Source organism: Theropithecus gelada, chromosome 3 (genome assembly GCF_003255815.1).
Source record: "Theropithecus gelada isolate Dixy chromosome 3, Tgel_1.0, whole genome shotgun sequence".
Taxonomy (NCBI): domain Eukaryota; kingdom Metazoa; phylum Chordata; class Mammalia; order Primates; family Cercopithecidae; genus Theropithecus; species Theropithecus gelada.
Genome location: NC_037670.1, coordinates 148,020,286 through 148,045,166, shown reverse-complemented (window position 1 = coordinate 148,045,166; position 24,881 = coordinate 148,020,286). Strand labels below are relative to the sequence as shown.

At 38.4% G+C, this 24,881-nt stretch overlaps 1 protein-coding gene across 1 annotated transcript in view; it reads left to right on the top strand.

The window, feature by feature from the left end:
* The first annotated feature begins 387 nt into the window (after positions 1 to 387).
* Positions 388 to 24,881, top strand: part of IQUB (IQ motif and ubiquitin domain containing) — an 85,341-nt gene continuing 60,847 nt past the window's right edge. Inside the window, exons 1-3 of the mRNA XM_025379683.1 lie at positions 388 to 964; positions 20,125 to 20,522; positions 22,462 to 22,596. Of these exons, the coding sequence (XP_025235468.1) occupies positions 20,129 to 20,522; positions 22,462 to 22,596 (529 nt within the window). The 5' untranslated portion in view covers positions 388 to 964; positions 20,125 to 20,128. The remainder of the gene's footprint in view (positions 965 to 20,124; positions 20,523 to 22,461; positions 22,597 to 24,881) is intronic.

Sequence of the window (24,881 nt, the reverse complement as noted above, 5' to 3'; positions counted from 1 at the left end):
ATTTAGTTTATTAACTAATTTAGTGATTAACAAAAGTTCTGCTTCTCTTATAAGGAGAATTATTTGATAGCTACTGTCTCCCATTTGTCTTTGGCTGCCAGGAAGCTGAGAGGCAAGTTGTTAATTTAAGAAAACCAAGTAGGCATCTGACAGTTTCCCGCCTCTGACTTCAAACTGATGATTTCTCTGACTCTGATTTTTTATATCTGTAAGATTAAATTGCTGTTAGTGTTTGGTTCAGAGAGCTGTGCCCTTTCACAAGTGTCAAAGATCTTGGAGAGAGGTTCACTTTTGGATCTAGGTAACCACTTGGTAACAGCCTCCGCCTCTGGCTCCTCCCCTTCTCCCTGCAGTGTCCCTCCTTCCCTCCCCCTCGCCTCTGGCCCCGCCCCTTCTCCCTGCCGCTTCCCTCCTCCCCGCCCCCTCGCCTCTGGCTCCTCCCCCTTTTCCCTGTCGCGTACCTCCTGTGCAGCCCCCCACCCTCTCCTCTGGCTCCTCCTCTTCTTCCCTACCGCGATCCTCCTTCCGGACCCCGGACCCCAGCCCACCTCTGGCTCCTTCCGGTCTTTCCTGCCGCGCTCCACCTTCCCGACACCGCCCCTCCGCCTCTAGCTCCTCCCGTTCTCTCCTGCTGCGCTTCTCCTTCACGACCCCGCCTTCCGGCCTCTGGCTCCTCCCCTTCTCTCCTGCGGCGCTCCTCCTTTCCGACCCCGCCCCCCCTTTGGCTCCTCCCCCAGTCCTGCCGCGCTCCTCCTTCCCGGCTCCGCCCCCTGACCGCCTCTGGCTCCTACCCCATCCCGCCTCTTGCTCCTCCCCTTCCCCCCTGTCCGGCCCTGGCAGGAAGAGGTGGTGCCAGGGTCGTTGCTAGGATACGACCAGTAACTGAGAATGCGGCGAGTATTGAAGCTGCTTCTTAGGAGCCTGGGAAAGCACTTCGACGAGAATAGTTGCGTTTCGTACACAGGTAGGAGGACAAGTTTTGACTGCGGCTTCCTGGCCCGACGCTTAGACCCAGCCTAGAGCCGGTAACAGCCGCGCTGAACTCTGTGAGTTCTGTGTGCGGGGCAGTGATTCCCGCCTGAGCTCCTGGGGCTGCCTGGTCGGTAGGGAATGTTCCGCCTTTACTTAAAAAACCGTGCGAAGTATTCCATCTTCCTGGGCTCCTTTTCTGGCTCCTTCCCTCTGGTTTGGGACTTGAATCAGCAGCATCAAGCTAGGAGGTACACCTCACCTCACACCCCGAGTGCTTTTCACGGTAATTGCATAGAAGAAGTGTGTATAACCCAAACCTGGCACTAGAAACTCTTAGCCTTCCGTGGCAACCATTCTCTTATTAAGTCGAGGGATTTTAGACTTTCCTCACCTGGCACTCTCACTCCTTCCTCTCCACCCGTGGTCTTTGCCTCTTAACAAACTTAAAAATTCAACAGACCTATTTGGTAGAAAGCAATACTGGATCCTTGCCTTACTAATTATACTACATGCTAAATGTATTAAGCTTTAAATGATAGGGAAGGAAATGTAGGTGAAAAGGGAGACTTTTTTTGTATGCAAACATGCTAGAGGTTGCTCTTTTAAACAATAAGATTAAAACATTTACATTCGAATAGATAATACGAATAGTAAAAAGAATGAAGAGTGAAAATCCACCATCTACCCATTTCTCCCCATCTCCAGGCCACCTTCCAGAGGTGCTTTAGACATATGCAAATAGGTAGGTACACCTGTAACATTGTGCATACTATTCTGTGATTGGCTTTTACACTTAAGACTGTGTGTCCAGTTATTTTCTATCAGTATTTACAGATCTGTCTCATGTATTTATGGATGAATTTATGTATTTATGTTTCATTGTGAGAAGGTGTTTCGAAGCATATCAGGAAATTTGGAAACTCATAAGCAAAAAGATTGATAAATGTCACTACCTAACAATCTAAAACTTTTGTATAGTAAGAGAAAACAAACAACATCAAACATACAATGGGAAATATAAGTGCAACACACAACAAAGGGATATTTAATTATTAGGACTCATAAAACAATCTGAGGATGTAAGGAAACATTCAAGGGGAACTTCTCGGGGCTGTAAAAGAAAACAGTGATGGAATTTAACAAAATTAAGATCTGTATGCCCTTTGACTTGTCCCTTCTAATTCTAGGAACTCATTTTCAGTATACTTACACATATATACAGAGATAGATGTATAAGATGTTTGTTGCAGCGCAATTTTTAATAGTAAAAAACTAGAGACAGCTTAAATGTGCATCAGTGAGCAACAGTTGACTACAATGTGGCTTAGCCTTGCAAACAAATTACTGTGAAGTTGTTGAAAAGACTGTGGCAGAATCATATTTTACGTAAAAATAAATGTTAAGCACATATTATAAATATGTCATAAAACAGTGTTAAAGTTTAAAAATAAACAGAAATATAGTTTATAAAAGACATCGATATGATCATAAACAAATTTAAGTGTATATGTATTATATAATTGTAGCTTTATAGACAATTCCTGGAAAGATAAACTGCCTAACAATGAGAAATAAAATTAGCATGTCTGGAATACTTTTACTTCTTATTTTATCCCCTTCTGTTCTGTTAGATTTTTTTTGTAGTAAGCACATATTACTCTCTTAAAAACAGCCAAATGAACAATAACAATAATGAAAAAACAATTTTGAAAAGTCTTTTCCAACTGTAGCTTTCCAAACTGGGTTGAAATTTCACATTTTACATTTCACACCTTAATATGTGTGTTTTGTTATTTACGTTTAATATTTGCTGCAGTGAGAGTTTACACATATTTATGTATGCAAGTAGAGCATATTAATATATACATATGAAGGGGTATTAGGAACCAATAAAATTAGCTCCTTGTTCTAGATGGGTGAAAAAAAATCTGCTGAATATTTTCTACTCTATTTTAAATAATAGTCATGTTTCTTAAGAATAAAAGACATTCTCTGATAATGTATCTGATGACAAAATCGTTAGTTAAATTCTGGATCTGACCACCACTAACCGACCATGAGGCATTCCTGGGCCTTAGCTTTTTCATCTGCAGGGAGATCAATTTCTAGACTTTTTCTTAATCACCAGGACCCCTTTTCTGTTTTCTCCCCAACCCCCCATGGACTCCTATTCTGAGATACAGCACAGTTTAGTGGTTAAAGGCATGGGTTCTGGATCCAGACTGCCTGGATTTGGATCCCAGATATACCGCTTACTAGCTCTGTGTTCTTGAAAATATTACTTAACCTCTCTGTGCTAATTTCTTTATCTGTAAAATGGGCGTAATAATATCATCTGTGAGAAATAATTTAGTGTGAGTATTTGCTGATATGCTTTATTTTTAAAGTATTTTTTCTCCTACTTTATAAAATGAGTAATTATGTAATACCTAGGAGACATTATTAAGGTATAATTATCACTAGCCATTTGGAAATTTTAGAAATAGTTCATTACTAATTAGCCAACATTTATTATGTACTTATTGTGTGCCAGGCACTGTTTACTAAGTACTGTATATACACAATTTTATTTAATTCTTGGAAGAACCTTTGATGTTGAAACTACTAATATCCCATTTCACAAGTGAGGAAAACAAGACTTAGGTTAAGACACATCTGTATCTCAAAGTCATATAGCTAGTAAGTATCAGGAACTCTGAGGGGTCTGGTGTTTTATCCTACATACAAACTAATAAGTTAGTCACTGTTTCTTGGATGCTGGGTCAAAGGGCACATAGCAAAAGAAGTAGCCAGTGCTTCAAGTTTATGCCAATTTCCCAAGCCCCCCAAGTCCAACAGGGGAAACACAAGTGAGTCTACATGGATGCCTGCACATGGGGAATTTACTGCTTTTATAGTAAACCAAAGAAAGGCTGCTCTTTGTTTCAGGGGGAAGAGTTTATCTCAACCTTTGCAGTTTCTCAGTGCAAACACAACCCTGAGAAATGGTCTGGGTAAACTGTGGTCATGGCCTTGCATTTTTGTCACACCCCACAAGAACATGTAGGGACACTCAAGACCCATGGCCGATTGCTTCTTTCTACAGGAAGCTGTTAAGTCTGGATTCAAACTCAGGTGGGCTGGCTCCACAGTCAGCCCTCCTGAAATTCCACTTTAGGAAATCAAAGCTGAGAATCACTGTACTGCATGGCAATGAAGTCATGACTTAGAAACCTTGACACTTCTTGTTTTTAGGTTGAGTAAATGCCTGTCACTGCTAACCATCATAAACACAGTTGCTAATCACCCTCTTTATCAACAACTAACATCTTGAAAACATGTAATTATTTGGGTCATTTATTCATATCATTAATTAAGGACCTTCTATGAACCTTAGGCACTACTATACATACAATCTACAGGTAACAGAACTATGATCTCTGTGTGTGTGTGTGTGTGTGTTTGTGTGTGTTTATTTAGACAGGGTCTTACTCCATGTCTCTGGCTGGAGGGCAGTGGTGACATCTTGGCTCACTATAATCTCCACCTCCCTGGCTGAAGCGATCCTCCCGCCTCAGCCTCCCAAATAATTAGAATTACATGTGCATGCCACAATACAATGCCCAGTTAAGCTTTGTATTTTTTGTAGAGACAGGGTCTCACTATGTTTCCCAGGCTGGTATTGAATTTCTAGGCTCAAGGGATCTGACCACCTCGGCCTCCCAAAGTGCTGGGATTACAGGTGTGAATTACTGTGCCCAGCCCTCATCTTGTTTATAAGGAGATAGATTGCTTCGAGGGGAACAATCTAGGACACCTAATGTACTAAAATTAGGGTGAAATGAATATAAGCATTAGGAACCATAGCAACTAGGAAATGGAGACAGACACATTGAGGAGGAAGGTGGAGGGGTATGAATTTATGCAGTACCTGTCAAAGGAACTTTATAGTATGTGGCTTCTGTTTCTGACTGCATTGATTGCACATGTCTCATGGCTTTAAATACCATAGACTTGTGACTCTCCAATTTCCAGGCCAGCATCTTCTCAGAACTTCAAACTGCTAACCCCGTGTCCAATGGGCATCTCAAACTCACATGGCCCAAATCAGACTGATATAACTTACATCCATACTCAGGTCTCCTTTATTTGAAGTTTTCCTTATTTCTGTAAATGTAGCTTTATCCTTCTGGTTACTCGGGCTAAAAATGTTAGCAGTATCCTTGATTCCTCTCTTTATCTCATAGCTCACATCTAATTCATCGCTAAATCCTTTCAGCTCTATTTTAACGCCTGTAATCTCAGCACTTTGGGAGGCCGAGACGGGTGGATTACAAGGTCAGGAGATCAAGACCATCCTGGCTAACACGTTGAAACCTCGTCTCTACTAAAAAAATACAAAAAACTAGCCAGGTGAGGTGGCGGGCGCCTGTAGTCCCAGCTACTCGGGAGGCTGAGGCAGGAGAATGGCCTTAAATCGGGGGGCGGAGCTTGCAGTGAGCTGAGATCTGGCCACTGCACTCCAGCCTGGGAGACAGAGCGAGACTCCATCTCAAAAAAAAAAAAATATATATATATATATATATATATATATCTCCAGAATCCAGTCAGCACTTCTCACCATCTCCTTTACTGTCACCCAGGTCCGTTTCACCTCATGTCAAGGTTACTACAATAGATTCCAGTAGACTCCTGATGTCCTACCAGCTTCCCACTCCCCTGCCTTCCACAATCTAATGCCCTCTCCCCACAACCTCCTCTCTGGCTTTATTTTCTATTGCTCTTTTCTTAACTCACTGCTCTCTAGCCACATAAGTTGATTAGCTAGTTATTCCTCAGATATGTGATGCTTCTCACTTCTTCATTTGTCCTCATGGCTTGCTTATTTTCTCAGTTCAGCCTCCTGTTCAGATGTCATTTTAACCAGAGAGGCATTCCTTCCCTACCACATATACTTAGCAAAACTTGCCCCTCTACTCTGCCATACTCTCTCCTGATAGTCTCATACTTCCTAGCCACCTTCTTTGCTTAATATTTTGCTACCTCTTGTCTTTATCTGATCCATGTATATTTTACTAATTTAGTTATTACTTGTCCATTTTCCTCACTAGAATATCAGCTTTTTTTTTTTTTTTTTACTGCAGATCAAAATCTCTACAGTAAAAACTGCAAACTATCAACCAGATCAAAATCCCTGCAGTAAAAAAAAACATATATTCTAGTGAGGAAAGTGGGCAAGCAACAACTAAATTAGTAAAATATATACTGGGTCAGATAAAGATACGTACCAAATATCACACGTGTCCAATAAATATGTACAATAATTATGTATCAACAAAAATTTAAACATTTTTGAAAAGCCTTGTCCATGGCTGTGTGTAGAAACATAGACGTGTCTCTATACACAGCTAAAAGGGGGACTGGTTATGAGTAGGTACCCAGTAAAAATTAGTTGAAAGCATGAATGAATTCAGCCATGGCCAATGCTTTTCAAAAATTAAAAAATTTTTATTTATACATAATTATTGTACATATTTATTGGGCAGCTATGATATTTGATATATGCATACAATTTGTAATAATCAAGGTAATTAGGATATCCATTACCTTATTTTTTCTTTGTTCTGGGAATATTCCAAAACTTATCTTCTAGCTGTTTTGAAATATAAAATATTGTTAACTATAGTCACCCTACAGTGCTATCACACACAGAACTTACTCCTTCTATGTAAATGTATTTTTAAACCCCTTAACCAACCTTACTGCATCCCTGCTCCCCCCTGCCCTTCTCAGCTTCTGGTAACCATCATTCTGCTCTCTACCTTTGTGAAATCAACTTTTTAAGCTCCTACTTATGAATGAGAACATGTGATATTTGTCTTTCTATGCCTTGCTTATTTTACTTAACATAATGTCCCCTAGTTTAACCCATGTTGTTGCAAATGACAGAATTTCATTGTTTTTTATGGCTTAATAGTATTTCATTGTGTGTATGTATGCCACATTTTCTTTCTTTATTCGGTGGTAGACAGTTAGGTTGATTGGCCATTGTGGATAGTACTGCAGTAAACATGGGACTGCAGATATCTCTTCAATATGCTGATTTCCTTTCTTTTGGATATATATCCAGCAGTGGAATTGCTGGATTATGTGGTAGAACTATTTTTAGTTTTTTGAGGAACCTTCCTGCTGTTTTCTACAATGGCTGTAGTAATTTACATTTCCCACTAACAGTGTACTACCATTCCCCTTTCTTTGCATCCTGGCCAGCATCTGTTATTTTCTTTTTGACAATAGTCATTTTAACTGGGGTGAGATGATGTCTTATTGTGGTTTTGATTTGCATTTCTCTGATTATTATTGATGTTGAGTATTTTTTCATATATCTGTTGGCTATTTTTATGTCTTCTTTTGAGAAATATACAGTGATTATATTGATGAAAAAAAAATTAGTGGGTAGTTGAGGTATGATTAGGGAGGCCTCCCTGGAAACTGAGACATGGAAGATGAGGAATTAGTCGTAAAGATTTGTAGTAACAGGCCAGGTGCAGTGGCTCACGCCTGTAATCCCAGCACTTTGGGAGGCTGAGGTGGGCAGATCACGAGGTCAGGAGTTTGAGAGGTCAGGAGTATGAGACCAGCCTGGCCAACATAGTGAAACCGTATCTCTACTAAAAATACAAACGGTGGTGGATGCCTGTAATCCCAGCTATTTGGGAGGCTGAGGCAGGAGAATTGCTTGAACTGGGAGGGGAAGGTTGCAGTGCGCTGAGATCGCATCACTGTACTGTAGCCTGGGTGACACAGCCAGACTCTATCTCAAAAAAAACGTTTGTAGTAACACATTTTTGACAGAGGAAACTTAAAATGCAAAAGCCCCAAGAGGGAGATCAGCCCTAGATATGATAAAAGGTGGGGTTGGTTGGAAGATGAGGTCAGAGAGGCAGGGGCTAGATCATTTAGGACCTTGAAGGCCATGGTGAGTAGTTTGGATTTTATTCTGGAAAGCATTTTATTTTAGAGGTGTTTTAGTAAGTATGAGAGGGGCATGGTATGATTTTCTTTAAAAAATATTTTTCTGGCTGCTGTGAGAATAATATAATTTTTTGGCAGGGATTGGTGGGGTGGGAGTTTCACGAATGAAATTAAGGTAACCAGCTGACACTGTTGCAGTAGTACTTTCAAAATATTACAGGATGACAGACAAAAGTAGACTGAGACTAAATTTTCAGGTCAGTATTGACAGTGCTTTTTGAGTGGCTGGATAATAGGTGAGCAAAAGAAAAAAAACAAAGGATTACTCTAAAAGTAGACCTTCCTTGGTTGTGTTATATTATTGTTTTATTGTACTGTTAGATATAATTTATTCCTGTTACAGTTATGAAATTTATTATCTTAGGCCTATTGGATCAACTTTCATATGGGCATTCAAGCTGGTTTAATCCTTTTCCACCTTATTAGATAGATATAGGCATGGCTTGCCCTTTAGGTGTTATACCTTGGGAGTACTTTTAAATGTTGTGTCTATTAAATGGGGCCTTATTCACACTGGGTAGTGTCAGATGGAACCTAACCAAGTTTCAGAGCATAGGTGAGCAAGCATTGTTCTTGCTGGCTGTAGGAAAGACAATATAATTGCTGTTGTGAAATGATCATTCTTACTAGACAGCTGTGAGAATAATCACTAGATGCTGACTCTCAGAGGCTTTTTTGATGTTGTCCATGGATGGTTCTTATTCCTCATGGAAGATGGTTCCCCATGGTTCTCTAGAATTTCTGCTTAAGAGACACTGACAGCTTTGTTTTGAATTTTCTTTTCAAGGATATTTGTATAGTGAACAGTCTTAAAAGATATAGGGTCTCTTTCTAAAGCAGAGGTCAGATTTATCTGTCTAGTATAATAACAATGGTATCTTCCTCCAAGGCAGAGGTTGGGCATATTTGCTTGCAGTCCATTATAAAGGATTGGAGTTTCTAAGCTTGGGGTTTCTTAGCTGTCATGCAAACCTTCTGTGTCTATAGCATCTAATTGGGCATTCCACATTGTTCCTCTGGGATTTGGGGGCACAGGGATCCTGTGTGAATATAAAGCTCATGCTATCTGCTGTGCCATGAGTAATAAAGTCCTTTGTTTCCAACCCAGGAGTCTTATTTATTCTGATAGCATTCATGAAACTATGGCAGGCTAAATTGTTAGGTTGTAGGTAGGATAAAATCTCAGACCTGTCACAATTCTTAGTTCCTATTCCTAAAGAGGCTTTAGCACACTTGATCACATACTCTCCCAGCCACCTTGTGTTTTCCCTACTTTACTAAACCTATGATGTCTTATCTAATATTTTAAACAGGTAATACATTTACATTGTTTAAAAATAAAAATATTAAAAGTAATACATTGAGAATTGTGGAGCCCACCCTTGTTCTGGCTACTTCCTACTCACCTTGCCCCCCATCAGATAACTAGTTTTCTTAGTTTCTTTCATACTTTTCTGAGTGTTTCTTTGTCCAGGTAGAAGCAAACACAAATATATATTCTTATTTCACCTTCTTTCTTTTTCTCACTCGGTATATCTTGGAGTGTGACTTTTGTCAACATATAGAGTACTTCATCCTCTTCTTCCTCTTCTTTTTTATTTAGCTTCTTTATTAAGTATAGCACAAAATCAGAAAGCTATATAAAACACATATACAGATTAATGAATTATGATATGGTAAATGCCATTTTTATCATTTTCACCCCCACAACAGATATGCCATATGATTGTTTTGTATTTCTATGTGTGTATGACTTTATGATATTATTATTTTTTTTATTATACTTTAAGTTCTAGGGTACATGTGCACATCATGCAGGTTTGTTACATATGTATACATGTGCCATGTTGGTGTGCTGCACCCATTAACTCGTCATTTACATTAGGTATATCTCCTAATGCTATCCCTCCTGCCCCTGCTCCCCACAATGGGACCCAGTGTGTGATGATCCCCTTCCAGTGTCCAAGTGATCTCATAGTTCAATTCCCACCTATGAGTGAGAATATGCAGTGTTTGGTTTTCTGTTCTTGTGATAGTTTGCCCAGAATGATGGTTTCCAGCTGCATCCATGTCCCTACAAAGGACAAGAACTCATTCTTTTTTATGGCTGCATAGTATTCCATGGTGTATATGTGCCACATTTTCTTAATCCAGTCTGTCACTGATGGACATTTGGGTTGATTCCAAGTCTTTGCTATTGTGAATAGTGCTGCAATAAACATATGTGTACATGTGTCTTTATAGCAGCATGGCTTATAATCCTTTGGGTATATCCCCAGTAATGAGATGGCTGGGTCAAATGGTATTTCTAGTTCTAGATCCTTGAGGAATCGCCACACTGTTTTCCACAATGGTTGAACTAGTTTACAGTCCCACCAACAGTGTAAAAGTGTTCCTATTTCTCCACATCCTCTCCAGCACCTGTTGTTTCCTGAATTTTTAATGATTGTCATTCTAACTGGTGTGAGATGGTATCTCATTGTGGTTTTGATTTACATTTCTCTGATGGTGAGTGATGATGAGCATTTTTTCATGTGTCTGTTGGCTGTATGAATGTCTTCTTTTGAGAAGTATCTGTTCATATCCTTTGCCCACTTTTTGATGGGGTTGTTTGTTTTTTTTCTTGTAAATTTGATTGAGTTCTTCGTAGATTCTGGATATTAGCCCTTTGTCAGATGAGTAGATTGTAAAAATGTTATCCCATTCTGTAGGTTGCCTGTTCACTCTGATGGTAGTTTCTTTTGCTGTGCAGAAGCTCTTTAGTTTAATTAGATCCCATTTGTCGATTTTGACTTTTGTTGCCGTTGCTTTTGGTATTTTAGACATGAAGTCCTTGCCCATGCCTATGTCCTGAATGGTATTACCTAGGTTTTCTTCTAGGGATTTTATGGTTTTAGGTCTAACATTTAAGTCTCTAATTCATCTTGAATTAATTTTCGTATAAGGAGTAAGGAAAGGATCCAGTTTCAGCTTTCTACTTATGGCTAGCGAATTTTCCCAGCACCATTTATTAAATAGGGAATCCTTTCCCCATCTCTTGTTTTTGTCAGGTTTGTCAAAGATCAGATGGCTGTAGATGTGTGATATTATTTCTGACTGCTGTGTTCTGTTCCATTGGTCAATATCTCTGTTTTGGTACCAGTACCATGCTGTTTTGGCTACTGTAGCCTTGTAGTATAGTTTGAAGTCAGGTAGCGTGATGCCTCCAGCTTTGTTCTTTTGGCTTAGGATTGTCTTGGCAATGTGGGGTCTTTTTTGGTTCCATATGAACTTTAAAGCAGTTTTTTCCAATTCTGTGAAGAAAGTCATTGGTAGCTTAATGGGGATGGCATTGAATCTATAAATTACCTTGGGCAGTATGGCCATTTTCACAATATTGATTCTTCCTATCCATGAGCATGGTATGTTCTTCCATTTGTTTGTGTCCTCTTTTATTTCACTGAGCAGTGGTTTGTAGTTCTCCTTGAAGAGGTCCTTTACATCCCTTGTAAGTTGGATTCCTAGGTATTTTATTCTCTTTGAAGCTATTGTGAATGGGAGTTCTTTCATGATTTGACTCTCTGTTTGTCTGTTACTGGTGTATAAGAATGCTTGTTGGCTAACACGGTGAAACCCCGTCTCTACTAAAAAATACAAAAAACTAGCCGGGCGAGGTGGCGGGCGCCTGTAGTCCCAGCTACTCAGGAGGCTGAGGCAGGAGAATGGCATGAACCTGGGAGGCGGAGCTTGCAGTGAGCTGAGATCCGGCCACTACACTCCAGCCTGAGACTCCGTCTCAAAAAAAAAAAAAAAAAAAAAAAAAGAATGCTTGTGATTTTTGCACATTGATTTTGTATCCTGAGACTTTGCTGAAGTTGCTTATCAGCTTAAGGATATTTGGGTTGAGACAGTGGGGTTTTCTAAATATACAATCTTGTCATCTGCAAACAGGGACAATTTGACTTCTTCTTTTCCTAACTGAATACCCTTGATTTCTTTCTCTTGCCTAATTGCCCTAGCCAGAATTTCCACCACTATGTTGAATAGGAGTGGTGAGAGAGGGCATCCCTGTCTTGTGCCAGTTTTCAAAGGGAATGCTTCCAGTTTTTGCCCATTCAGTATGATATTGTCTGTGGGTTTGTTATAAATAGCTCTTATTTTTTTGAGATATGTTCCATCAATACCAAATTTATTGTGAGATTTTAGCATGAAGGGCTGTTGAATTTTGTCAAAGGAATTTTCTGCATCTATTGAGATAATCATGTGGTTTTTGTCTTTGGTTCTGTTTATATGCTGGATTACGTTTATTGATTTGCATATGTTGAACAAGCCTTGCATCCCAGGGATGAAGCCCACTTGATCATGGTGGATAAGCTTTTTGATGTGCTGCTGGATTCAGTTTGCCAGTATTTTATTGAGGATTTTTGCATCGATGTTCATCAGGGATATTGGTCTAAAATTCTCTTTTTTTGTTGTGTCTCTGCCAGGCTTTGGTATCAGGATGATGTTGGCCATGTAGAATGAGTTAGGGAGGATTCCCTCTTTTTCTATTGATTGGAATAGTTTCAGAAGGAATGGTACCAACTCCTCCTCCTTGTACCTCTGGTAGAATTCGGCTGTGAATCCGTCTGGTCCTGGACTTTTTTTGGTTGGTAGGCTATTAATTATTGCCTCAATTTCAGAGCCTGCTATTGGTCTATTCAGCGATTCAACTTCTTCCTGGTTTAATCTTGGGAGAGTGTAAGTGTCCAGGAAATTATCCATTTCTTCTAGGTTTTCTAGTTTATTTGCATAGAGGTGTTTATAGTATTCTCTAATGGTAGTTTGTATTTCTGTGGGGTCGATGGTGATATCCCCTTTTTCACTTTTTATTGCATCTATTTGATTCTTCTCTCTTTTATTCTTTATTAGTCTTGCTAGCGGTCTATCAATTTTGTTGATCTTTTCAAAAAACCAACTCCTGGATTCATTGATTTTTTTGGAAGGTATTTTGTGTCTGTATCTCCTTCAGTTCTGCTCTGATCTTAGTTATTTCTTACCTTCTGCTAGCTTTTGAATGTGTTTTCTCTTGCTTTTCTAGTTCTTTTAATTGTGATGTTAGGGTGTCGATTTTAGATCTTTCCTACTTTCTCTTGTGGGCATTTAGTGCTATAAATTTCCCTCTACACACTGCTTTAAATGTGTCCCAGAGATAGTGGTATGTTGTATCTTTGTTCTCATTGGTTTCAAAGAACATCTTTATTTCTGCCTTCATATCGTTATGTACCCAGTAGTCATTCAGGAGCCGGTTGTTCAATTTCCATGTAGTTGAGCGGTTTTGATTGAGTTTCTTAGTCCTGAGTTCTAGTTTGATTGCACTATAGTCTGAGAGACAGTTTGTTATAATTTCTGTTCTTTCACATTTGCTGAGGAATGCTTTACTTGCAACTATGTGGTCAATTTTGGAATAAGTGCCATGTGGTGCTGAGAAGAATGTATATTCTGTTGCTTTGGGGTAGGGAGTTCTGCAGATGTCTATTAGGTCCGCTTGGTGCAGAGTTGAGTTCAAGTCCTGGATATCCTTGTTAGCTTTCTGTCTTGTTGATGTGTCTAATGTTGACAGTGGGGTGTTAAAGTCTCCCATTATTATTGTATGGGAGTCTAAGTCTCTTTATAAGTCTCTAAGGACTGATTTATGAATCTGGATGCTCCTATGTAGTGTGCATATATATTTAGGATAGTTAGCTCTTCCTGATGAATTGATCCCTTTACCATTATGTAATGGCCTTCTTTGTCTCATTTGATCTTTGATGGTTTAAAGTCTGTTTTATCAGAGACTAGGATTGCAACCTCTGCTTTTTTTTGTTTTCCATTTGCTTGGTAGATCTTCGTCCATCCCTTTATTTTGAGCCTGTATGTGTCTCTGCATGTGAGATGGGTCTCCTGAATACAACAAACTGATGGGTCTTGACTCTTTATCCAGTTTGCCAGTTTGTGTCTTTTAGTTGGACCATTTAGTCCATTTACATTTAAGGTTTATATTGTTATGTGTGAACTTGATCCTGTCATTATGATATTAGCTGGTTATTTTACTCGCTAGTTGACGCAGTTTCTTCCTAGCATCGATGGACTTTACATTTTGGCATGTTTTTGAAATGGCTGGTACCTGTTGTTCCTTTACAACTTTAGTGCTTGTTTCAGGATCTCTTGTAGGGCAGGCCTGGTGGTGACAAAATCTCTAAGCATTTGCTTGTCTGTAAAGGATTTTATTTCTCCTTCACTTGTGAAACTTAGTTTGGCTGGATATGAAATTCTGGGTTGAAAATTTTTTTCTTTAAGAATGTTGAATATTGGCCTCCACTCTCTTCTGGCTTGGAGAGTTTCTGCCGAGAGATCTGCTGTTAGTCTGGTGGCCTTTTCTTTGTGTGTAACCCGACCTTTCTCTCTGGCTGCCCTTAACATTTTTTTCTTCATTTCAACTTTGGTGAATCTGACAATTATGTGTCTTAGAGTTGCTCTTCTCGAGGAGTATCTTTGTGGCATTCTCTGTATTTCCTGAATTTGAATGTTGGCCTGCCTTACTAGGTTGGGAAAGTTCTCCTGGATGATATCCTGCGGAGTGTTTTCCAACTTGGTTCCATTTCCCCTGTCACTTTCAGGCACACCAATCAGACGTAGATTTGGTCTTTTCACATAATCCCATATTTCTTGGAGTCTTTGTTCATTTCTTTTTACTCTTTTTTCTCTACACTTCTCTTCTCGCTTCATTTCATTCATTTGATCTTCAGTCGCTGATACTCTTTTTTCCAGTTGATCGAGTTGGTTACTGAAGCTTGTGCATTTGTCACGTAGTTCTCATGTTATGGTTTTCATGTCTATCAGTTCTTTTAAGGTCTTCTCTACATTGGCTATTCTAGTTATCCATTCATCCATTCTTTTTTCAAGGTTTTTAGTTTCTTTGTGCTGGTTACGTAGTTCCTCCTTTAGCTCTGAGAAGTTTGATCGATTGAAGCCTTCTTCTCTCAACTGGTCAAAGTCATTATCCGTCCAGCTTTGTTCTGTTGCTGGCGATGAGTTGCGTTGCTTTGGAGGGGGAGATGCGCTTTGATTTTTTGAATTTCCAGCTTTTCTGCCCTGCTTTTCCCTGTCTTTGTGGTTTTATCTGCCTTTGGTCTTTGATGATGGTGACGTACTGATGGGGTTTTGGTGTGGGTGTCCTTTCTTTTTGTTAATTTTCCAACACTCAGGACCCTCAGCTGCAGGTCTGTTGGAGTTTGCTTGAGGTCCACTCCAGACCCTGTTTGCCTGGGTATCAACAGAGGAGGCTGCAGAAGATAGAATATTGCTGAACAACGAGTGTTGCTGTCTGGTTCTTGCTCTGGAAGCTTCGTCTCAGGGGTGTACCAGCCATGTGAGGTGTGAGGTGTCAGTCTGCACCTAGTGAGGGATGTCTCCCAGTTAGGCTACTCAGTGGTCAGGGACCCCCTTGAGCAGGCAATCTGTCTGTTCTCAGATCTCAACCTCCTTGCTGGGAGATCCACTGCTCTCTTCAAAGCTGTCAGACGGGGGCATTTACCTCTGCCGAGGTTTCTGCTGCTTTTTTTTAGCTATGCCCTGTCCCCAGAGGAGGAGTCTATAGAGGCAGGCAGGCCTCCTTGAGCTGTGGTGGGCTCCAGCCAATTCGAGCTTCCCAGTGACTTTGTTTACCTACTTAAGCCTCAGCAATGGCGGGCGCCCCTCCCACAGCCTTGCTGCCGCCTTGCAGTTAGATCTCAGACTGCTGTGCTATCAATGAGGGAAGCTCCGTGAGCGTGGGACCCTCCGGGCCAGGTGTGGGATATAATCTCCTGGTGTGCCATTTGCCAAGACCCTTGGTAAAGTGCAGTATTAGGGTGGGAGTTACCTGATTTTCCAGGTGTTGTGTGTCTCACTTTCCTTTGACTAGGAAAAGGAATTCCCTTCCCCCTTGCGCTTCACAGGTGAGGTGATGCCTAGCCCTGCTTCCGCTCTCACTGGTCAGGCTGCACCCGGGGACCAGCGCCAACTGTCCCTGTCCGACACACCCCAGTGAGATGAACCCAGTACCTCAGTTGAAAATGCAGAAATCACCTGTTTTCTGTGTCGCTCATGCTGGGAGCTGGAGGCTGGAGCTGTTCCTATTCGGCCATCTTGGGCGCACCCCAACGTTATTTTTATACAGCCAAAGTGCATTTATATTTACCCATATATTTTCACTTTCTTTGCTATTTATCATTTCCTGTACCACTGACCTTACATCTGGAATCAGTTGTTTTTCCCTGCCATGTCGATTTTCAAAAATTCTTATTATTGAAATTCCTTTTGTCTTAGTCTTAATAGCACACTTTTTTTTTTCTTCCTCCTGAAAGGAGCATTCGTTGCTTTTACTTTTTGTTATATCTTTCTAGTAAGGGATAATCTAGACACAATAAAATTTACCCTCTTTAGTCTGGAGTGCTATACGTTTTAATAAACACATATAGTTTGCATAACCACTACCACAATTGAGATTTTGAGTGTTTCCATCACATAAAAAATCCCCACATCCTTCTGTAATCAACTCTTACCTTTACCCTTAGGCTTTGGTGTATTTTCTAACTCTAGAATTTGTCATATAAATTGAGTCAATACTACATAGCCTTAGTAGAGCTGGCTTCTTCACTGAACATAATTTGTTTGAGTTTCATCCATGTTGTTGTGTGTACCAGTTGTCTTTATATGCACTCACTAGCACTTGCTATTAGAGAGCTTTAAAAATATTATTTTAATTATTCTAATAGGTACGTAGTGCTATCTCATTGTGATTTGAAGTTCCATTTTTACAATGAGTAATGATATTGAGCTTTATTTTATGTGTTTGTTCTCAGGGTTGAGACTGGGATGACCCAAATGATGCACCTAGGCCCAACATTTTAGGAGTCATTCATTTTCAGACACGAGTACAAGTGTAGAGTAGTGCAGGTGCTTCACTTGCCTCAACCTAGGCCTGCCCCTGCTTAATTGCCTTCTATATGTATTCTGTGGTGAAGTGTCTGTTGAAATCTTTTACCCTTTTTAAATATTATTTTTTCATATTATTCTCAATATAGTCTGGATATAAGTCCTTTATGAGATATGCATTTTGTGAAAATTATCTTCCAGTCTATGATTTGTCTTTTTTTTCTCCCAGTTGTGTTTTCTGAAGAGCAGAAGTTCTTGATTTTGTTGCTATTGCTGTTTTTAGAAGATACCATCTTGGCCAGTTTGGCCAGGATGACCCCTCAGATAGAAGCAAAAGCATTACCTCAGATTCTTCAAAGAGGGTAGATGAATATGTTGCTAGGAGTTAGGGCTTTGTTATGATATCCTCTTTCTAATTGGGCCATTAAGCTGTGTTACAGGAGAAAATAATCAAAATGGTGTTTTTTGTGTGTGTGTGTGTTAATTTTTTGTTTTTTTTGTGGGTGAGAGACTGAAAAGGTTTCTTGACCTTTTTTAAAATTGAGCTTTGTTCAGGTTTTTCTCATTCCACTTCTTTCCCTCTTGATTGTTTTGAAATTTAAAAACTAATTTTCTGTTTTTTATTGCTTGTAGTGAGATTTAACTATGCATATTTAAGTAACGAAGTCTAGGGTTAAGAATATGTCCCCCTTGGAATGGGAGGCATAATTTTAAGTGAAATAACTCAGAAACAGAAAGTGAAATACTGCATATTCTCACTTGTAAGTGGGAGTGAAATAACATCTACACATGAACACAGAGAGTGGAATAATAGACATTGGAGACTTGAAAGAAAGGGAGCATGGGAAGGGTGTGAGGGATGAGAATTTACTCAGTGGGTACTATGTATACTATTTGGGTGATGGTCACAATAGAAGCCTAGACTTCAAACTGTGCTGTACTTGTACTCCCTAAATCTATACAAATAAAAAAAATTATAAATAGTATAAGGATTTGAGAGTTTGGTCTGGTTTTTCCCTTCCCAATTTTGTATTATTGTCTAATATTTCAATTTACTATTATTTTGTATTAACAGTATTTATTTGGATTTATCCATATATTTATGATTTTTCACATTTACCTTTCCGAGTTGCACTTCAGACATCCCTTGAAATCATTTTCCTCCTTTGAGTATATTCCTTAGAAGTTCCTTTAGAGCAAATATCTTGGTTGTAACTTAGTAACTAACTTGTAAATACTTCTGTTTTCTTTCTTGTGAGGTAATTTTGCTGGGTGCACAATTCTAAGTTGATAGTTATCTTCTGTCAGTTAGCCTATTGTTGCATTGGCTACTATTTTTCTGATAAGTCTGCAGTGATTTTCCTTTTCTTTGTATTAATGTCAGCAAATTAATATGATTCAAAACAGTAGCTGTTATGTTCTTTATCATTGTACTTTCAGGACCTTCTGTTTGTCTTTGATATTCTGTAATTTCATTACAATGTATATGGCTATTCATTATTTTTATTTAACCTGTTTGGTATATATTTCTGTTATGCTTCCTGGATCTGAGGATCCATATTCTTTTATCAGTTTTGAAAAGTTCTCGGCTATTACCTTTTGAAATATTTTTCCTGGCCAGGCATCATGGCTCATGCCTGTAATCCCAGAGCTTTGGGAGGCTGAGGCAGATTTATCACTTGAGGCCAGGAGTTTTAGACCAGCCTGGCCAACATGGCAAAACCCCGTCTACTAAAAATACAAAAATAAGCTAGGTGTAGTAGCACATGCCTGTAGTTCCAGTTACTCAGGAGGCTAAGGCAGGAGAATCACTTGAAACTGGGAGGCGGAGGTTGCAGTGAGCTGGAATTGGACCACTGTACTCTAGCCTGGGTGACAGAGAAAGATTTTATCTCAAAAAGAATAAATAACACATAAAGAGAAAAATTTTTTCTCTTCTTTCTATTTTTCCTTCTGGGACTCCATTTTGACATATGTTAGTTCAGAAGCTGGCAAACATTTTATGAAAAGGACTTCACAGGTCTTTTTTAGACTGCAGAGACTATATGTAGTCTCCAATGCATCTTCTTTGTTGTTTTTTGGTTTCACAGTACAAAATCATTCTTAGCTCACAACAAAATATATGCTTAGCAAAAACATGCTAGACTTTCTTTTCCATCGCTTTTAGTCTCATATTTTTTGTATCTTATCTTTTTGCATCATTCTATATAAAATCATTTTATTTTCTTCCAGTTTACTAATTTTCTCTTCAACTGTCTCTAATCTTGTATAGCTTATTCACTGAGATCAACAATTATATATTTTTATTGCAGATGTTTCCATTTTTTAAAATTTATAATCCAGTATCCAGAGAATTCCACTGGCTGTGGGTGAATTTATTTTCTCCATAAAGATTTGTACTCAAAGCAGAAGCCCCAGAGAGAGCTTTTCCACCTCACTACTGTTCCAAGGTTTCATATTACCCTTGTCTTTGCCATAGAAATCTGGTCTTGGGGCTACGTTCCCTGTTTTCCCTTCCTGACTTCCATAGGTGAGCTCCCTGCTATATTGGACATTCGTTTCTCCAATTTAGCTCCTGCATCTGCAGCCCGGCTCTGGGATGCCCTGGACTATCCCGGTCCAATCTTTCAAATGCTGTCGTCTTGTCTTCCAAACCCAAGCTCTTGGCTACTATAGCTGTGGGTCTAGATAGCATCAAGCTCAACCAATATTTGTTGTTAATAGGTTTATTTGGGGGAGCAGAGGTCATTGCAGACCTCTGCTACAATTTGTAAGAGCAGAGCTACTACAAAAACTATATTCTGTTCAGGGTACACTTGCTATAGAGATGGCTGGTTCCTTGGAGCTTCTAATCATTTGTAATGCTAGAGGCATCCATATATCAGTTTTGTATTCAGAAAAAAGAAATTCAGAAAGTCTTTTCATGAGGCATTCTTCATTAAATAAGGAAGTCTCAAAAATATGAGACTAAAATAAGGAATAAATAAGGAAGAAATGACAAGATATTTAAAAATATTTTTCCATATATTCTTTGCAGAGTATTGTCAAATTTATTGTTTTGAGGTTCTTTTTTTTTAACTTGATGCCATTAGTAAGATAAACATTTTTTTAAATGAGCAACACTTTAGTTGAATATTATGAATGTTACTCTATACTAGCAATGAATTTGATTTTTGGTGTAGAAACTTTGTGTAGTAAGTGTGTTTATTTTTCTTAATTCAGGAAAATGTCTAATCAGCCCAAGAAGTATGAAGCTCAGAATATAGCCAATTCAACAGAAGAAAGTGATGCTTTTGACATTGTTACTATTCCAGTTCCCTCAGAAGAGCCTCAAGAGTCAGATCAAACTGAAGAGCATGAATCTGGGATAGAACAATTCAGTGAGAGCCATGCAATACATGTTGAGGAGCAGAGTGACCGAAGCTTTTCAAGCCTGGAACCAGACAATGAACAACTCATGAAAGAGATTATATCACCAAGACAAGTTTCATATACTCCACAACATCACGAAAAGCAATATGCAATGCAGAGTCCAAATGATGATAGTTTGGCATTTCTGGATAAAATAAAGGCTATAAAGGAGTCTTTGCAAGAATCAGTGGAAGATTCTCTAGCAACAGGTGCTACCTAAGGAAGATAGGCTATTTCATTTTCTCATTTTGAAGAATGATTGTGTTTTCTTGTTGGCTTATTTTCACTTAAAGATTTGTTTTATATTTGATATTCCTTTCCCTTTCCCTCATCCACCAAACTTCCAGAGTTACTTTGCTTGAATCTCTTAACTATTTGTGAAAGCTTCTGTATTCTGCATTATCTATTTTTCATCAATGAATGATCTTCATTAAATTTAAAAATTGATATTTATATATTTTTTCAAAGAAAGTAGGTTTTAAAAATGTTTATGACCTTTAAAAATGATGGAGAAATTGTTGACTAAAATGGGAATTATTTTACATGCCAATTTGGAATTAATTGTTGTATCTAAATAGCAAGAGGTGGATAGGTGGATGGGAACTTGACAATAGATTTTCTAGTTTCATATCCAGTGCTCGCTTATTCTACATATTATGTTGCTTTTCCGTATTTCTGTAGTCTGCTTAGTGTTAGCTTATATTTTCCTTCAGAAAAATCATTGTTTTTCATTGTAGGTTAATTTTAAAGACATAAAATAATGCTGATATCATATAATAGTTATTATTACATTCTTAATAACAGCAGAGTGGCAGCAGCAATAAGGTGGTTACACAGAGAACCATTCTACTTGCATGGTTAACTGACTGCTCCTTTTCCATCTTGTGAATGAGTTGTGAGAGAGTTTCTGCCTACAGAGTAGAGAACATGAACCATGATTTAACAACAATAATAACAGCAGCTTAGTTTGGCTGGTAAAATGTAGCTTTTGAATCTAGTGGGGTAGTTTACCCTTGTGTGATGTGTCCATATAAGTAAAGAATGAAAAGAAGGAGAGAAAACTACTGAAGCCTGATTATACCTGACTGAAGCAGGTGTCTCTCAATTTTAGTATTTAATGTAAATTTGGGTTTCATTTTTGGGTATTTCTGTCATTCCCTGATATAACTTACAGCAAACACATGGTGATTTTTTTAAAAAAAAGTTGTCTTGGTCCTGTACCTCGTGAGCTTCACAAATCCCTTGACACATTTCCCCTTCCCAAAGCTTAAGAAGTCACTATTGTGAAAGCTTTAAAATTGATTATAGTTTTTTGCACTGAGAAGACAATTAAAATAACCTTCTCATGGTTTGCCATCTGAGAAAGTATTCTCTTTGTTGATAGAGAACTGTGAAAACAAGTTTTAACAAGCTCAAAGAACCTTAGCATTACCAGTGCCTACTTAAATTTTGTCACGTTATTGATAAATGTCTTATTTTTAGCTTTATGAAAACTGTAATTTCAGGAAAGGAATGTACAAAACTTTTTTGACCCACAGTCTTTATTCTATACTCCATCTTTTTACATCTTCTCTATTAAAATTTGAAGTCTGTAGATGTAAAACAGTTTACCCATATTAATTACTTTTTACATACCGTATTTCTCTCCTGTATTTGTGAACAGATAATCATTTTATAATAATATTTAAAAATTTTTTAATATGTAAGAATCTTGATTCTCTTTTTTCTAGAGGGGATTGAGCCATATAATGTCCCTCTTTGTGAAAAGTAGTTATAGTGCATTTCTAACTTCTGGGACATTGTCTGTCTCAGGTCTCTCTTTCCTCAATTCAGTATGCCAAAATGCCTAATTTCCTGGGATGTTTCCTATGCTTATATCTGAACAATACATACCAGGTATTGAACATTAGAGCTAATTTTTGAGATTATGGATTGATTTTCAAAGCAACTAAATGTTGGCCACTTCTCCTTATAGAAAATTAAAAGTAACTGTTATCATTGGGGCGCAGCAGGGAAACACTAGCAAGAACAACTTGCATTTTATATAATTAAAAATTAACACATAATTCTGTATCTGTTTGTGGACTGTAGTTTGCTGACCTTTGCTGTATTTAACTATAATTCTTTCTTTTCTCTTTTAATTTACAGTAAAAGTTGTACTTATTCCAGTGGGCCAGGAAATTGTAATATCTTTTAAGGTTGATACCGTTCTTAAATATCTCAAGGACTATTTTTCACACTTATTAGGTATCCCACTTTCTGTACTGCAGATAAGATACTCAGGTAAGTTTGAAGGCTAATAAAACATATCAGGACTTTTCTAGTTTTAAGATGTAAACAATCAAGATCTTTGATTTTAAAAAGTAAATACCTTGATACTAATTGAACATTGTGGGTTATGCATTCACTCTTTCAACACATATTTAGTAAGGACATACTTTGTTCTAGATACTTTGCTAAGAAATGAAGATACAGAGAAATGCGAAATAAGATTCCTGTTCTAAAATTGTTTACAGACTAGTAAGGAAGAAGATGCATGCAGTAGCTACCATGTAATGTGTAAACGCTTTCATGGAAATATGCACAAAAAGCTGTGGGAACAGGGGAAGGAACTTGGTCGATTCTAGAAAGTTTCATTTAATAAAAGTTATAATTGTGCCAAGTCACAAGGAGGTGAGAAAATGTGGAAGTTTCGGGAAGTGTTAAGAAGTGTTCAGTGGCTGGAAGTAGATTATATATGGGTAGCGGGAGGAGATGAGATTGAAAAAATGGATGATAAAAGAGAATGTGTAGAACGGGAAGAGGACTGAAAATGATTTACGAGTGTTCTGTACATTAAGGTCAATTCACATTTCCATGATGATAGGTATATTTATATTTTGTGGATGATATTGAACAGCCCACTGAAGTTATATAATCTTGTGTCATGAGAGGACATAGTGTTTATTAACTGTTACAGTTTATCAGACTAACCTACCTAAATATATGTTTTTATAGAATATGTCTGAACAGATCCTAATATTTTAAATAGTTTTGATATTGACTTATAATGATGCCATAAAAAGGTTCCAGAGAAAAACTATTTAATTTCCAAATTATTTAAAAAATGTATTATAGTAAATGTACTCCAAAAGTAAGATGTTCATGTGTTCAGATAAGTGATTGTTAAAACTTGATTTGGTATACGAAAGCTAAAATTTAAATAATTATTAGTAATAATGATTATGACCATATTGTTGGTGTTGGTGACTAATTTATTGACCATATACTGTGTGCTAGCGCTTCCAAAAAATGTTTTGCCTACCTTATAATTTAGTCAACACAGCAGCCTTTTGATGTAGGAATTACTAGTAACTCTTTTTTCAGGAGAAGGAAACTGAAACTCAGGAAACTTATGCAAAGTCATAAAACTTGTAAGTGGCAGAGTCTGAACTTAAATGTAGGTATGACTTCAGAGGGAATTTGAAACTACTGTGCATTAATTATAAGGTGAAGTTCAAAATTGGATGAGAGAGCACTTTGAGATTGTAGTAACCAGCTAGTGGTACTTAAGGATTTCTCTGTTCTTTGTACTTCATGACCTTTCTTCTTTAAGTACCAGGCATCACCACTGGGTAACAGGCTTATGCTAGCAGCAATTACAAAAGAGCTTGATTCTATGCCAGCCATCCTCTAAAGTGCTTTCTGCTAGTACTAGAACTTGAGCTCCAGTTTGGTGGGATTAAACCCATTACAGAAATAAGTAGAGAAATAAAGGGGGCTCTGGGGACCCTGTATTAGTTTCCTATGGCTGTTCTAACAGTCACAAATTTAGTGGCTTAAAGCAGCACATATATTTCGCTTATAGTTCTGGAGGCAAAAAATCCAAAATTAATTTCATTGAGATTAAGTCAGGGTGTCTACAGGGCTGCTGTCCCTCTGGAGGCTCCAGAAGAGAATCTAATTCCTTGCCCTTCCAGCTTCTAGAGTTGCATTCCTTGTATTTCTTGGCTTATTAGCCCCTTCCTCCTTTTTAAAAGCCAGAACTGTAGCATCTTCAAATCTCTCTCTGCTTCTGTCATATGACCTTCTCCTCTGTCATCAAATCTTCCTCTTCCTCTAATAAGGGGACTCGTGATTACATTTATAGCCCAACCAGATAATCCAGGAAAATCTTTCCAACTCAAAATTCTCAATAAAATCTGCAAAGCCACTTTTGCCGTATAAGGTAATATTCATAGGTCTGGGAGATTAGAATGTAGACATACTTGGGGCAGTTATTCAACCTATCATAAAGTCCATATGACATTCATGTTAATTTTATTTTTTTTTTGAGATGGAGTCTCACTCTGTTGTCCAGGCTGGAGTCAGTGGCATGATCTTGCTCACTGCAACCTCCACCTCCTGGGTTCAAGTGATTCTCCTGCCTCAGCCTCCCAAGTAGCTGGGACCACAGGCACACGTCACCATACCAGCTAATTTTTACATTTTTAGTAGAGACGAGTTTCACCATATTGGCCAGGCTGGTCTTGAACTCCTGACCTCGTGATCCACCCACCTCGCAAATTGCTAGGATTACAGGTGTGAGC